General features: G+C 44.9%; 1 protein-coding gene across 4 annotated transcripts in view; it reads right to left on the bottom strand.

The window, feature by feature from the left end:
- Wasf3 (WAS protein family, member 3) overlaps positions 1-16,617 on the bottom strand; it is an 88,610-nt gene that overhangs the window by 28,143 nt on the left and 43,850 nt on the right. For all 4 annotated transcript variants that reach the window (XR_003955640.1, NM_145155.3, XM_006504834.3 and 1 more), the window contains exon 3: positions 10,006-10,148. Coding sequence is in view for 3 of the 4 variants with exons in the window: in NM_145155.3 (NP_660137.1) it covers positions 10,006-10,138 (133 nt within the window). In the remaining variant the exon portion in view is untranslated. The remainder of the gene's footprint in view (positions 1-10,005; positions 10,149-16,617) is intronic.

The raw sequence follows: 16,617 nt of genomic DNA, 5'->3' as shown, positions 1-16,617 counted from the left end.
CCAACAGAAGCAAAGAGGGTTCTATCAGAGGAAGAACTGTCCATCAGAAGACAGCAATGCACTTGGTTAAGTGTTCACAGGACACCAGGGTCATTGGGCCCAGATGATGGATCACACAAATACATGTCCACTTTCCAGGGTGGGGAGGATGGCAGCAAGGAGCGACAACGGGAGGCTCCTGCCCAGAGGGGAGGGGTGATGATGATCAGGATGGGAATATTTTTCTCCACTGGGAAGTGAGAGGGCATGAAAATTAAGTATTCTTAAGGCGGCTAAACTCATTTGCTATGGAGTGGACATTTGGGTACAAGAGATGAAAGAAACAGAAAGAAATTATACATTAAAAAAAAGAAAAGAAATTATACATTGTGTTTCAGGCATATTAAGTCTGATATGCCCTTGAGGTATCAAGTGAGCAGCTGTATAAAGAAATTTGAAATCTAGGGGAGAGGTCAGAACTGTAGATATAAACTTTGAAGTCACCGCAAAAAGATCATCAGATTAGCTTGCCAAATATATGGAAGAGGCAAAATTTTAAAAGAAAATTAAAAATCCTAATGGCCAGTGCCTAGAGCATTTGTCCCCACAAAGTGAGGTGGTATATAAAGGCTCTCCAGACAGGCAGCTATTGATGGACCAAACACCAATAACAGAAGATGTAATGTGAGTGAGACTGGGGCATGAGCCCTTGGATGTCACTGCAATGCGGATGCAGTTTCATCAGTGTGGGTGGACAGGAGACAGCAGGGGAGTGGGGGGAGTGGGGGCTGCACAGGCTGAGGGGTTCTTGAGGGATCCTTGCTGTGAAGAGAATCGGTAACTGGAGAGGATGGTCAACGGATGCTGGAGCATCCTCACTAGGCTGTATCTGGTGGGAGCAGGATGCAGAACTGAGAGAGAACTGAATAGGAGCCGCAGGATGGGGTGGCAGAAATGGATTCCACACGAGTGACCAGCCCAGCCACAGTGAAGAGGGGCAGACAGGAAGAGGGTGCAGATGCTAACACTGGGTTAACTTACTCAGAGGTGAACACAGTTCTCTTTTATAAATGAAATAAACATCATAGTCATGAGTGTACATGTGAGGTGGGGAGAGAAGATATGATGCGGCCAGTCTAAAACCACGAAGACTAACTAATGAGGAAGTTAGGGCAGCGTGGCTGAGCGATTTGCCATGGGTTTCCATGTGTAACCCCCCCCCAACAGTGTTTATGTTTATCTTCAGTCTGCAGTGTCTCTAATTCCCATTTTAAGTTTTTCTTTGACCAACAATACTCTAAAAAATAAAATAAAATGGCTTGAATCCTCAATATTCAAAAATTATCTTAAAGATAATTAGCATCTCATTATCATCATGCTCTCTCTATTAATCTCTTTAGATTTATGTTCTATATAATAGCAGATGCTCCATCTGGTAGATGCTCCCTGGGAAAATTCTTTTAAAAAATGTATATTCTTTTTTTTTTTTTTTAATTATGTGGTCTAGAGAGATGGTCCAGTGGATAGAGCACTGGCTGGTCTTCCAAAGGACCTGGGTTCAATTCCCAGCACCCACATGGTAACTCACAACCATCTGTAAGTCCATTTCCAGGGGGAATCTGACGCTCTCTGCTGGCCTCCATGGATGCTGCACATATGAAGTCCACAGAAATAAATGCAGCAAAATTATTTATATACATAAAAACACATTTAAAAATGTTTTAAAGTGTGTGTGTGTATGTGTGTGGACACATGCACGCATGCCTGCATATATGTACATGTCTGCATGTGGATGCACGCCATCCTGCACATAGCAAGGTCACAGGGCAACTTGCAGGAGTCAGTTCTCTCCTCCCACTGAGAGTTTCCAGTTATCAAACTCAGGTCCTCGGGTTTGGCATGGAGCACTTCTGGCTGCTACATCTTCTTACGTTTCAAAACTGTTTATTCCTTAACGTGGGAATTTACTACACAAAGAGCAATTAAGCCAAACTGATGAGTTGTATCATTCAAAGATTTCGTGTTACGACAAATTATCTTGTCTACATTTTCTTTCAATAATTAGGGCTTTTAAAAATCATACCCCCAACTGTTATATGTAATTTGTATATGTCTCCTGTTAGTTTTGCTTAGTTCATTTTTAAAATATTCTGGTTTTCTTTTTAATTATGTGTATATGTGTGCGTCTGCATATGGCTATGCACACATGGGCATAGGGTCCACAGAGGCCGGACAAGGACATCAGATTCCCCAGAGCTGGAGTACAGATGGCTGTGAGCTGCCCAGTGGATGCTAAGAACTAAACTTGGGTCCTCTGCAAGAGCAGCAAGAAGCCTTAATCACTGAGCCATCTCTCCTGCTGCCTCCTTCTGTTTATGTTTCCTTCCTGTGCTTTGGAGCACTCCTGTCACAGGCACATACATCTGTAACACGTGAACTGTACTGTCCTTATCTGGCGGTTCATGTGCTTGGGCCATGGGGAGGAGCACTGTGAGGAGGTGTGGCCTTCTTGGAGGAAGTGTGTCACTGGGGGGTGGGCTTTGGAGGCCTACTATGCTCAGGCTCCACTAAGTGTGAAAGACAGCTTCCTCCTAGTGGCCTCAGGATACTGGTCTCCTCTGGTTGCCTTCAGATCAAGATGCAGAACTCAGCCTGCATGCTGATATGCCTCCTGCTGTGATGATAATAGACTAAACCTCTGAATCTGTAAGCCAGTCCCAGCTAAATTTCTTTTATATGAGTTACCTTTGCTTTTTGTATCTCTTCCCAGTAATGGAAACCCTAAGACAGTTGATATTGATAACTTACTTTTCTGTCTCTGTAACATATATTATGTATATGCATGTGTGTTTACATAAATGTTTTATACATACACATATATATTAATTACTCTACAAAGGATTAGGTCTCATGATAGCATCTTCAAATAAGACATATGCTGTCTGCCCTCCCCATGCCCCACCCATTCTCACATGCACTGCTACTGGACCTCATTTTAACACTTCTCACGGTTTCATGACCTATGTCCACACCTGTATGGGCAAACACACATAAAAATTAAAATCTTGATCTGCATGTGAGGGAGAAGACACCATCTTCGTCCTTCTGATCCTAGGTACATACTGAATACAACCATCTCCATGTACACTCTCTCTCCTGCAAATTTCATAATCTGTCTTCACAGCTAATTAAAGCTCCTTGTGTGGGTGTACAGGGTCTCGTTATCCATACCACCCATGGACATCCTGACGGATCCTGATTCCCTGCTGGTGTTATGTGAATGCTCTTGCAGGGAAGACCCAGGTTTGAGTCGCTGCACCCATGTTAGGCAGCTCACAACCCCCTGTAACTCCAGTTCTGGGAACAGTAGCAAACACAGACATCAAAGCGTCTTGGTGGCAGGGCTTGAAGTCTGTAGAGAATACACCCAGGGGATTGTACTTGGATTGTGTAGTTTCGAGAAACTTCCATGTTGGTTTCCATAATGGCCGCACCAGTTTTCTTCTCATCAGCAGCGAAATAAACGTTGTTTTTGCCCACACCATCTTTACCATCGCTTGTTTTCTAGGTGATTGCCGTTCTCACCGGGGTCAGATGGAAACTCACGGTTGCCCTAATGTGCGCGCTCTCCTTGGCTAAGGCTGCTGAGCACTTTTCCGATGTTACCAGCCATTTGTGTTGCTTCTTTTGAGTAGTGTCCGTTCAACCCATCACTGGCTGGAGTTTTATTTTCTTGTGCATGTTTACATTTCTCTACGCAATCAAGATGCGAACCCCTGTCTGAAGAGTAGCTGCCGGGGTCTCTCTCACTCTTCAGGGTGTTTGATCTGCTGATGGGATGGATCCTTTGCTGTGGTGGAGTGTTTTAATTACATGATATGATCCTGTTTGTTAGTTTTCGCTAAGATTCCCCGCCCTGCTTGGGTCCTGATTGGAAAGTTCTTGTTTATACCCGTACCGTGCAGTGTTTCCCTACATGGTCAAGTCTAAGACTGGGCTATGTTCTTAGCTCTCTTATCTGTATAAGACACTCTTCACTTTCCTTGTCTCCCATCTGATATTAACCAAACGAGCTTTCTTATGCATTGCAATTGCAGGATACATTTTCTACCCATGATTTTCCTTAAGTCTGTGTCGTTAACCTTAAATGTGTATTTTTGCCTCATCAGTTTATGTATCTTGGTAATCTCTTTTAAGAGGACTGGAATAACTAGGGAAAGGAGAGAGATTTCACATGGATGAACTCAGAGTTCTAAGCCATCTGCAGAGACTGTCTCTCATTATGAGTACGTTGATGGTCATTAAGATGGCAGAATGGTTTTTTCCAGAGCACCCAAAGATACGTTATGCACTAGCGTCCCCCAGAAAGGAGTCTCATGCGTTCCAACTGTGAAAAAAATGGTTAAATAAGTTGGATGGATATACTAACCCTCAGCTATTAAAAGTCCCTTAAATGAACCCACAGAGCTGTTTATAGTGAGGACGGCCTTCACAGCTATTTGTATACTGACACACCATTCTTATAAACATGTATACAAAGCAATGTCCCCAGTAATTTTATTGAATTGATTAAGTGATGCATATTGCGTACTTTGTGTAGCTTCGTGCTATACATTTTACATATAATCAATATGAGTATAACGTGTGTGTGTGAAGGAGAGAGTGAGAGGAGAGAGAGAGAAAGAGAACGAGCATTCTAAAGGAAATAAGGGGGACATTTGTTATCACAAGAACAGAAGAAAATGACAGTCACAGTGCGTTAAAAGGACTACTGGCATCATTGGCACAGATTCCTGATGCTGCTCTTCCTTTAAAAGGAAAACGATATTAAAATCATACTCTCCTGGTGCTGAGCATCTTCTTATACACTTCTTTGTTATCTCACTCTTAATGGTCAAGGTGTATTGGGATTCATTCACCTTTTTAAAGAGATTTATTTTTATTTATGTGTAGGAGTGTTTTGCTTGCAGGAATCTATGTGTACCACGTGTCTGCAGTACCTAAAGAGACCAGAAGAGGGCATCGGATTCCTCTGAAAATGACAGATGGTTGGGGGCTGCCATGTGGTTCTGGGAACTGAACCCACGTCCTCTCCAAAAGCAGCCAACGCTCTTCTGGCTAAGCCATTTCTCAGCCCAGTATTTGTTCTCTTCAAAGTTAGTTCCTCCTTACTTAATACTGATTAAAAAAAATTTAAGTCTTTTATGAAATGTGCAAAAATGTGCACAAAACATGTTCCTTCTATTTGGTGGCTCATCTTTTTATTCTTTAAAAAGCATCTTTCTTAGAAGTTTCCAACCCTAACAAAGTTATAGTTTATAAAAACTATTATTTCACTCTAATACCAGCAAGGATTTGATTGAAAGATACTGTAGTTTTAATTGAGCAGCCGGCTGAGAGGTGCAAGAGCTTGGGACTATTAATCAAGGAGAAGGGAGAAGTATCCTCAGATTCATGTTAATTGGTGTGCAGAGTGACTGTCATTATCTGAAGGAAACCCCTCAGTGCTCCTCAGCTGGACACCACGTTTTGCAGTGTTAGCCACAGCTGTACCAGCGGGGGCTTTTCTCCCTCACCCACTACTCTGATCTCCCTCACTAGAAGTTCATATTCAAAACCAATCCGAAACTGCGTAGTACATACTTTGTAAATGTTCCTGGATAGACTCTGAAGGCTTGCGGGCCTTTGTCTTTCTCACGAACACTCTCCAAGTTACAAGTTTCCTCTTTTGTGGCTATAATTGTCACTAACCTTAGCAGCAGCAGCCAATATTGTCTTGTTGAAAAGGATTCCTTAAAACCCCACTGAAATACAATGCTGCAAAACTCCCTTGCCTCAAAACCTGTGTTCAATTAGGCTGTAAAAGGAGTGTGCCAAGCACCCCAAAGGCAGGCAGCACACAAAGCTGCACGTACTGTTCCATAAGCAGAGCTCCACATGCTGGTCCACATACAGGACCAGAATGTCTTCAGGCTGTAAACAGTGCTTCCGTGCTCATCACCCCGAGCTTCCAATTAACAGGAGAATCAGATGAAGTGAGCGCCAGTCTCAATTGCTAGTTCCTCGGGGATTTCCGGTCCCTCTGTCTAGAACCACAAGAAAACAGCTGGGTCTCCAGGCAAGCTGCTGTGCTCAGGAGAGGGATAACAACTGTGGGTCAAGGCAAATCCTGAAGCTCCCTCTGAAAGCTTTCTCCTGACCACAGCCGCCTGTCAGCCAGGCAGCATCTCTTCACAGCTGCACAGCACCCATCTGGACCCACACCTGAAGGTGAGTCTCTGAGGGTGGGTGGGAGGCAGAGGGATTAGATATATTTGATGGTGGGTGGGGGACAGAGGGAATGGATTTGATGGTGGGTGGGAGGATGGGGTTTGGACAGAAAGTAAAGAAGGTTAAGCCATCCTTTCTCATCGGGATTGATTGAATAAAGATTAGGGACCCTAAGAACGTTGTTAAAAAGATTCTGCTTTGGGTTTATCGTAAATGGTATGATACTTGGCCAAGCATGAGGACTTGGGCCAGGGCCTCAACACCAAAACAAAACAAGCAATAACACCATCTGATGATTATGAACGGGGAAAGAAAAATCCACGAATCCTCCTGTAGTCAGGCTGGCCTGGAACGCACACACTGTGTGCACACAGATGACTCTGCACTCCTCATCCTCCTGCCTCTACTTCCCGGGGGCTGAGATTCCAGCGCTCTCCACTCTGTGCGCCCTGGTGTGGTGGAACGGGGACTGATCCCATTGTGACGAAGGCAAGTACTCCACACGCTGACCTCCTCCCCACCCAAACCACACCTGTCAACTCTGAGTCTGGTACCAGTCAACCCACTTTTTCTCAGCAGGCCACTCCTCTGTAGAAAGACAGAGGGCCAGCACAGTTTGAGGATGGACTCAGCAAGGCTGAAATCAGCCCCCTCCCTGCCTCTTCCCCTCACCCCACCCCCACGGGAAGCCATCACTGAAATCAGGCTGCTCCATTCAACTTGGCCTACAGCCTTGCACCTCACAGTCCGAAAGCCACTGTGAGTACTTGAGGTGAACAGGAAACTCATCACAAACACAGTTAGAACTCAGTCACAAGTAAACGCTGCATGGAAAGACTCACAAAGGCTGAAGTGTAATGGCGGGTACATTCACGGTGGAGGACCATGTTGAAATGTATTGCAAGTGTGGTGGCTGGAGTGAGGAATGTCCCCCACAGGCTCAAGTGTTTGCTCACTTGGTCCCCTGATGGCAGTGCTGTTTGGGGATTTGGAACTATGAAGAGACTCCACTGACTGCTGCTTTCTTCTCAGATCTGCCTCTTCTACAACTTGGGTTTCCAACGCAGTCAGTGCGGATCCTTATACCCAGGTCCCATAATTCATTCTGTGCATTTGGTCAACTTCCTAAAATAAACTGACTGGCCTAGATTATCTTTTAAATGCAAAAACACACAGGTCTGCAGTGGGGGGCTGGCATCTCCGGTCCATATTCCATTCCATGATGGAATCTTGTTTGATAGTCTGAAAGAAAAGTAGTTTTGTAAGCCATGGAGGGAATCCCACCACTGGTCCAGCCTGAGGCCACAGAGGATCAGATGCTCAGGGACATCAAGTTTCTGTATGATCTGTGGGAAGCCACATGTGCCGTTGCTGAGTGGCACTGACTACTGCTGGCCACCACGCATAAGATTGGACAAACAACCAATGTGTACATATGCAGTAAAGTTTTTTGCAAAGACACTGCCTGGCCCAGGCATGATAATGAGGTTCTGTAAGGTACTGAGAGTATAACCAATCAGATGTGAGACATGCAAATGAGGTATGATAATGAGGTTCTGTAAGGTACTGAGAGAGAGTAGCCAATCAGATGAGGAACATGCAAATGAGGCTTAGTGCATAACCAATCCAGGTGTGAGACACGCCCCTCCTAGGCCTATAAAAGCAGCACCAGTTCTGGGCTCGGGGTCTTTTCACCTCTACAATCAAGCTTTCCCAATAAACGAGTGCAGAAGGATCCTGTTGCAGCGTTGTTCTTCCTGGCCAGTCAAGTGTGCGCAAGAATGATCATATGCAATACAACATATCCACCCCAGAGTGACAGTTGGGCTTTCTATTGTATGTGTGCATGATATCCCAACGGTGGCTTAAACTCCAGTTCTCATCTTATACCTGGAATAAGACATCGAGAATGAACTTGGTCTGTGCTGTATTAAAGTCAGATATTAGCAAGGCTATGCTCCTTTGGGAGCTCTAAGGAGAATCCACTCCTCCGTCTTTAGGTTCTAAGGCCTGCCTGCTCTCTACCTTCCAAAGCAAGAGTAGCCACTAAGCCATCCCAATAGAATACACTCCCACACCAATGGTCCACTGTTCTCTTCCACATTTAAAGAAATCCCATGACCCGTGAACTCCCGGGCCCAGGAAATATCTTTCTGCAAAGGTCAGGTGCTTTATGAATGTTCCCTTCTGTGTAACTACCACGCATACAGGTTTCAAGCACAAGGGCACGGCTACACATGGAGGGGCTCGCAGGAGCATGGCTATCGCAGGAGCTTCTGCAGCGAAACAGGCGGGAAGCCAGTTACAAGGGACTATGTCCCGAGAGGCGGAATAAACCTGATTAATATAGCAGTCTGCTAAGTACCACAGTTCAACGAGTAGCCTGATTATTAAATTTTAAGTTTAAGTCAGTTTGCATTACTCATAGTTTATGTCAACAAATATTTTAGCTACTAGCAAGAAAGAGAACTTGCAAAAAACCATAAAAGCAAAGAGAAACCTGTACATCTATCAATAACGTGAAAAGAATTTTTTCTGTAATTATATAAATTTATATATTCTCTGAACAACAACTAACCCAAAATCAGCTGTAATTAGTTTAGCTTTCAAGGGAAATCCATTCCAAAATGCATGGTGATTCATCTCCAGGTGACAGTTTCCTTAGTCAAAATTTATAAACCTCCTTAAAAGATATCAGTATCAAACACAATCCTTTTAAAGAAATAGGTACTTGCAGTGGTTCTTTTCAAAAATAAATACATAAAAGCTCTTGAGTCTCACTCACTCACTCACTCACACACACATCCATACTCACTCACTCATAAACACATACTTACACACACACTAACACACATACACACACTCATACATGCTCTCTCTCTCATCCACTCACATACTCACTCATGAACACACACTCATACACACACACTTTCACACACACTGATAGGCACACACACTCTCACTCCTATATACATCTACCTTCTGTGTTTTAGACTACCTGAATATAGAATTTCACAGAGAGTTTCCAGCTATTACCAGTTTGTACAATGTTAAGTGAGATAATCTGTCGCCACTAAAAGGAATGGAGGCAAAGTGAGAAAACAGGGTCAGGATGGAAAAGTCAAAGTGGGAAAAAATACAATTTCAAAAAAGGCTTTTCGTGCTTCTCTAAATCCTAAAAAGAACATCCCTTGGGTATTTAATATTAACCTTTATTGACAAAATAATGGAGTCTTTTCTTCCTTATGGCTGTAGCTGCTGTTAGTCAACGACATATATGTATAACATATATAATATGTATGCAATAATCAGCTTACCTGTTGTTATTTCCTACTTGACATTAGGCCAATATTTGTTGAACATCAACTGTATACTAGGTACACTGTAGACGCTAACTACTTTTCAACCTAACTAGTTAAAAAAAGAAAAGACCCTTGGTCCTGTCAAATTTAATGAGACAATTTTGCTAAGAAAAAATTAAATCCACAATCAACTTAATTTTAAAAGGCATTAAAAATGGACATGTTGTGAAGTCTACACATCTGGTCCTCTCTAGCAATGTGCAGGCTCGTATTTTCATGGTGACAACTGTGAATGCAGAGTCAGGTACCAGCAGCCCAGGGCTGACACAGTCATTGGCCGTGGCGTATGGAGGAAGACGCTTTTCCTCACAGTTGCCACTCACAAGTCAAATCCACTGGGTACCGTAAAGTCTGTAAGATACCAGCGGTAGCCAGGGATGCCGAGGGGACTTACTCAGACTGCTCAGCTGGCGGATGATTGCAGCGAGCGTGCTGTTGGTCACGCATTCCAGCTCACTGGTGACTCCTTCCGGCAGGGCGCCCCGGCACAGGTGCCGGGGTTCGATGTTTCTCTTCACTAAAGGCATGGCTGACAATCTAAAATTAAAAAGATATACATGTTTTTATTTACAAACATATATATGTATATATGTGGTCATGGTCTCGTTTAAACAAATCTAGAGTTTTAATTTTCTTGGAAACAGACAGTTGATCAGGAATTTCAATTAGCCTTTTATTCCTGTGTGAAAGGGTTGGCTAGAAGGTGATACATCTTCAATTACCTTAAAACTACACAGATTTCAGATATACGTAGAATTCCCCGTAAGGGAAGAATACTCGCAAGTTCTAGGTACATGTGAGAGACTGAACAGGTGAATCCTGCCCTCTCTCTCCACTGAAACGACAGCAGACAGAAAAAGAAAAGGTCCAGAAAAAAAAACTAAATTAAAGCAGGGCATGATGGTTTGCACATACCGTTAATCCCAGTACTCAAGAGGCAGAAGCAGGTGAATATGAGTTCGAGGACAGCCTGGTCTACACAGTGAGTTCTGGGTCAGCCAAGACTACACGGTGAGACCCTGTCTCAAAAAACAAAAAACAAAAAAACCCAGAAAAAACGAGTGCCCCATAGTTATTAGTTATAGCAAAATATACACAAATGCATTATACATCTCTCACAAATGTATAAAGATGCTTCAAAGTGCTTAAGTAATTATCACTGATGGGGAGGCAGGGGCTGCAAGCATCCAAGAATGTCTCAAAATGTCTTTCTGGTGACAGCTCCTTTCTCACTCCCTGTGACCAAGGGTCTGGCAGGTGTCGCCTGTAAGTTCTATAGACTTTACCACCTATGCATGAAGCCTCTAATCATACGGTTTAGTTTTTGACTGACTTTGGTATAACTGGAGTCATACCAAATCTTGTGGGTTTTGTTTCAATATAAGGTTTGTACTATTTATCAAAGTCGGTGTATGTTGGCTTTCATTCTTTATAACAAACAGGAAGGAAATTGAAACTGGTACTAGAAACTTAGAAAAGAATCTACAACCACCCAGGCTAGACCAGTGGATACACAGAAGTCCTGAATCCATGGTTCAGGGAACATTGAGGAAGAAAGATCAGAAAGACCGTAAGAGGCAGCACACCAGGAAGTCTACTGTGAAACAGGCTCTTCTGGAAATGGCTGCATTAACAAAGCTGGAGCAACAGCAATACCAACGGCCATGGCATCACAGAGAGGGTGGGCAGTTTTGCAGGCCCCAGTCTAGACAAAGACTATAGGCAACTTTTTACTTCTGGGACAAGAAATAGCCTCTCCCAGGGATAAGCCCCCTTATTGGCTGTCCAATGCAGAGAAGTCAGCCTCTAAATCATATACATACTACCAATGAAAAGGGACTCAGTATGCATGCATATGTATATGTACTTGCATATACATGCAAACGCCTATATATATAAATCAAATAAAAGGAGGCTATCAACTTGAGAGCTGGGGGAATGGGAGTAGTTTTAGGGAGGCTAGCTGGAAAGGGATGGAGGAAGGAAAGGGGAAATTATATAATTCTATTTTAATTAAAAACATCTTTTTTAAAATTAAAAGGATGCCATAGCATTCGTTTTTATGGATTTTAATTTTTCTATGGAGCATCCAGAAATATTTGTGTATGTTCATAAAAATACACTACATAATACTTAGTTCTTTGCTATAGAATATTTCTTGTTATACACCAATCATGCCAGTGCCACAACTGACTTACCCATTCTACAGTTGAATGCCTTTGAGCCATTTTAACTTTGAGTCAATTATAAAGAATGCTGCTTTGAAAAGAACTACACACATGAACACACACAGAGATATACACACCAACTTTTGGGTTTCCGATGACCTTCAGAGACCTGAGAATAACAGTCCTGGTCTCTGAGCAATGTCTTGAGGGGAGAGTAGAAACTTCTAGAGTTGGGGTCCGGGACTCGGATCACTGCAGGAGTACCATCAAAGGAGGCTGGCAGACTTTGGTGGCTTCCCCATTTTGGTTCTTAGTAATGGTGTGAGCAGCTCTTCCCATTTTTGTCTGCATGACCCATGATGCTTTACCAGAGGCCCAATGCAACAGGCTGACCAACCATGGGATGGAACCACTGAACCCCAAGATAAATCTGAAGAAAAGCTGACAGATACAGAACTAAGAGCAAGAGACGGAAGTGGTCACGAGACTACAGATGCAACACCGCCACACTGGGCAGAAAAGGCCGTGCCTAGACTACAAACATGAAGTAAATTCACCTGAACTCCAAAACATATGATCGAGAGTCAGAGGCACCAGGAAGGAGGGAAATGGGAATGGAACACAAGAAAATAAGGAGAATGGCCTTTAAAACTCCTTCTTCCTGTGCTGGGATTCCTTCCTCCACCGCACTCAGCATGATGCTGGCCACAGCAAGGACAAGGCTGAGAAATGCAGAGGAGCCTCAGAGCAGCCATCTTCACTGACTGGAACACTATTGTTCTAGAAACTCCCTTCCAGAGACTGGAACACTCCTCCCTGGGAATATATTGGGGGGGGGGGGATCTATAAACACTGACCCTGGGGAGGGGAGTGTCTCCCTACTAAAATGACAGCCAGTTCACCCTACAGTAACACTCATCAGCAGAGATAATGCAGCAGACATTGGACAGGAGTCTGAAGCGCCGCTCCCAAGGCTGCTTGTGAGACTAGCTAAGCATGCACCGCCTTCTAAGTACCTTATCCCCCACACAGTGTGACAGCTAAGAATTGTACATAAAACTATCTTCCACGTCAGAATTCAATGTCAAACCTTTAACTTTTGCCCAGAAATTCGATTAGTACAGAACCTTCCAGACAGAAAGCCATCACCCACATCTATTTGGACCTACAACTGTTCAAATACACAGGACTCTCATCACACACGTCTTACTGGTGAGTGCCTCAAGTCTACAGCTTATCTAAAATGAGTTAAAGAACTGAGTTCCACCTTCTCCAGAGCTATTCGCCACCCCCCCCCCACCCCGGGTGGGACAGGGTGTAAAATGCACAAGCCTGGCGACCCAGCCAGTCAGGCAGCTGGCTCAGGCTGATTCCCACAAAACACAGTGTTTCCGCACGCACACCTGCCCCCGGCTGTGTGCTGTGCCTTCCCATCCCACCCTATCAAAGGCAGTTAGTTCTGTGTGCAAAGCAACTCTTTCTCAATGCTAGCGGGCTGCTGGCCTAACTGATAGGGGAGGTCACCGTATGCTTGGGAGATTGCCATAAAGGCTGACCTTAAGACTAACAAGATGTTTTTAGGGCACAAATGAGAAAAGCTTAGTGCCTTATGGCCCTAGTAAAATGTTGGCCTTGTCCTGGCTGTGGAGGGCCCGCCCCTCTGAGAGCTGCCAATCACTAGAATCAATAAACAACTGAGCCAGGCATGAGCTCTTATGTGTAGCCCTGCCAAACCAGAACCTCACACCCACTACCTCATCTGCTGGGTCCCTGCCTTGGACCCTGTCCACCTCCCTTAGTCCATCCTGGGCCATCAGTCAAGACAGCTAAGGAACAGCTCCCATGCCTCCAGAGACCACAGAATTATTCAAAGTAGGCAATTCTGAGCCTTCCGTACTTCAGTGACTTTCCACAGAAACTATGACGAAGGTCCTGTTCAGGGTGCCCTCCACCCTCACCTCCTAATGACCGGGTGCTTCCCATATGTTATGGCCGACCCTGTCCTGTTGGAAACCATCTTTGCAACACTAACTGTCTCATTCCCAGTGGTCCCCACACCTCACCACACTGTTCTAAGTCACAGCCACTTCACGCTTCTTCTTCCCCCTTAAGCTTCATTCCTGCAACCTGTGGGAATATCTGAGACTTACAGGAGGCCGGAGCTATCTTTGCTCTGAGGAGAGCCAAGTCTATGAATTCTGCTCACTTTGAGGCATGAATGGCCTCAATACAACCTGATTCTGCCAGTTATCCAGCAACCTGCACATGTGTCACCATTTGCCTCCTCTGCCTGCTGCTGCTGCTCTAGAATGTCAACGTTGCCTGGTTTCTTACCTTCATTTCTTACCATTGCGCCTCTCTCCATGACAACACAGATAGGCTGACTTCCCTACCCGCAGTGTTAGCAAAATGGCTTTTCAGTTCTGCTGTAAGCAGTGGTTTCTGTGACTTTCTGGGCCAGTCTGAAGTATGTGTGCACTTTTCCCAGGTTGCCTTTATTTTATCTGACACTACTTGTTCAGTTTTGAATTAACTGAAGCACAAGAACAAGAAAGGGAAACAAACGTTGGGTGGTTCCTTACCCCTGAGAATGCTTTACAATAACAGACAACATAATCCATTAATCCGACTGTTGCCCATGGAAGCGCTTAGCGTTTCTTCATGGAAAACAAAAGCAAAACCAGGATGTACCAAGCCATGGTTTCACATCTGTCTACCTGCTAAGTGTGAAGCAAAGGTTGCCAGCAAAACGATTATGGGTTTCCAAGGGCTTCCAAAGGAATCTGTGTTAGAGGTAGGATTAGTTTGTCCCACTTTTCTGAGAAATGATCTCAACTTAGCAAGAGACAGTCTAGTTCCCAGAACCATGAACTAGATCTCAGACTGTAGGGATAGTCTCCTGTGATCTGTGTGAAAGCATCGCCTGTCAATAAAAAAGCTGTTGGCCTATTAGCTGGGGCAGGAGGTAGGAGGCAGGAGTTCCAGCAGGGAGAAAGGATTCTGGGATAGATTCAAGCAGGAGAAGACTTGCCCCAATGGTGATGGAGACAGACTTTTGATACTGGGGAGAGGTAACCAACCACACTGTGGCCTAAGCATTTATTCATAATTAACTACATCTTGGAGTCCTTATTTCAGGAACTGGGGCGCAGGTAGTAAAGCCTGTGGTTACATCAGACCCTGTAGAAATCAGGCCAAGATCCTGATCTAGGAATCCCAGGACCACGATGCCCAGCTTGGAGTGACTGCACTCTTTAATGGTAGAGACAGACCACTCTCACTGCAGGAGACAGATGGACAAAGTTTGCAGTGACAAACTACAACACAACACCAGAGTAACTGGCAGAGGCAGGGAAAAGCCGAGGTCTCGCTGGCATCTCTGCTGTACTGCGATGCCATAATGGCCGACCAGAAAGGATGCTGACCCTCAGTTGTACCCTTCATCCCTGCAAGACTAGCCTGTGCTCTGCTGGTGGTTCTGGCTTCCTCTCCTCCAAACTCACCTCCCTTCATAGAGGGGACATCTTGGCCTGTGACCCCTATCTTGGCCTCTGTTTCTTGGACTAAAACAAAAGAGACCCCAAGGATGGTCAAAGAGAGCCTGTGGTGGGCAGGTGAGGATTGAGGACTTGCCCGAATCCCAGGAAATGACACTGTAGCTGACAGGTGACATGAAGTCCCTGCCATGTGACATGATTCAGTTACTGAAGATTCCACTGGGTGACCTGGAAAATGTCCTGGTGGAGGGATGTGGCAAGGAACAGTCCAGACATCTGAAAAATTTAGAGGGGGAACCATCCACAAAACAACTGCGCAGTGATGGCTAAGCTGTTCTAATCCTCCACGTAAAGTCAGCACGGGACAGAAAGCTATAAATGAGCAGGAAATGGGCAAGGAGGAGACCCACAAAACCTTGCTGGTGAGAACAGAGCGATCCTCTCAGGACCTGTGCACAGACACAGTAGGAAGCTGTGGGACAAGGCCCACCACCAGCCAAGACGGGTACAGCATGCTGGTCTGGGCCCCAGTCAAGAAAGCTGGCATCCTAAAGACTCAGAGGGGACATATATGGTAGGTGCGCAAGATGGTGTTGAGTCCAAATATCTCCAGCAGGTACTGTAGTATATATTCTTCCTCTGACTAGGGACAGGCAGGGGCAAAACCCAGCCTCAGAAGGGCTGGGTCCAGTAACAAAGACATCAATGGGCAACATGCTGATCGGTCAGAAAGAATGCATGGTGGGTTATATGCTGAATGTCTGTGTCCCCAAAGGGTGACAGATAAATCCTACAGAGAACCTTAGAATGCTGACGTTGGGCAGGATCTGGCAGTAGAGGCTGTGTTGGGATAGCCCCTCCTAGATGAAAGGCAAACTGTTGCATTTTTCAGCCCTCAACACAAGGAGGGACAGTCAGTAACTGTTAGGTTAGGCTTGGGGCAGGGAGGCACAAGACGACCCTCACACTGGGTTGAAATCACAGTTCTCTGGTTTGCATAGGCTATGGGATATGAAGTTCATCTGCTTAGTCTGTATGGCCTAGCAGACCCCAGAGGCCTTAGCAGTGTCCATGGTAGAAAGGTGGAACCCCAGCAGGCCCAAGTGCATGTCCAGGGACTCTGCCATCACTTCAGAGAAGGCCTTAGGAACAAAGCTTTGCCTTTTGCCGTGTTGCCAGGTCTTGGCAGAGACCATACAACGCCAAGGGATTCCCAGAATAAGCAGAGTTCTGTCAGCTGAGTTATCAATTTGAGTCAATAGCTGTGCATGAGCTAGGGATGGCAGAAGAAATCTGTGATCAAGCCTGAGCAGAACCTGAGAGCACAAAGGAATCTCATGA

This window comes from Mus musculus, chromosome 5, assembly GCF_000001635.26.
Source record: "Mus musculus strain C57BL/6J chromosome 5, GRCm38.p6 C57BL/6J".
Classification (NCBI taxonomy): Eukaryota; Metazoa; Chordata; class Mammalia; order Rodentia; family Muridae; genus Mus; species Mus musculus.
The sequence above is the reverse complement of the archived record's forward strand: the minus strand, read 5'-3'. Positions and strand labels throughout refer to the sequence as shown.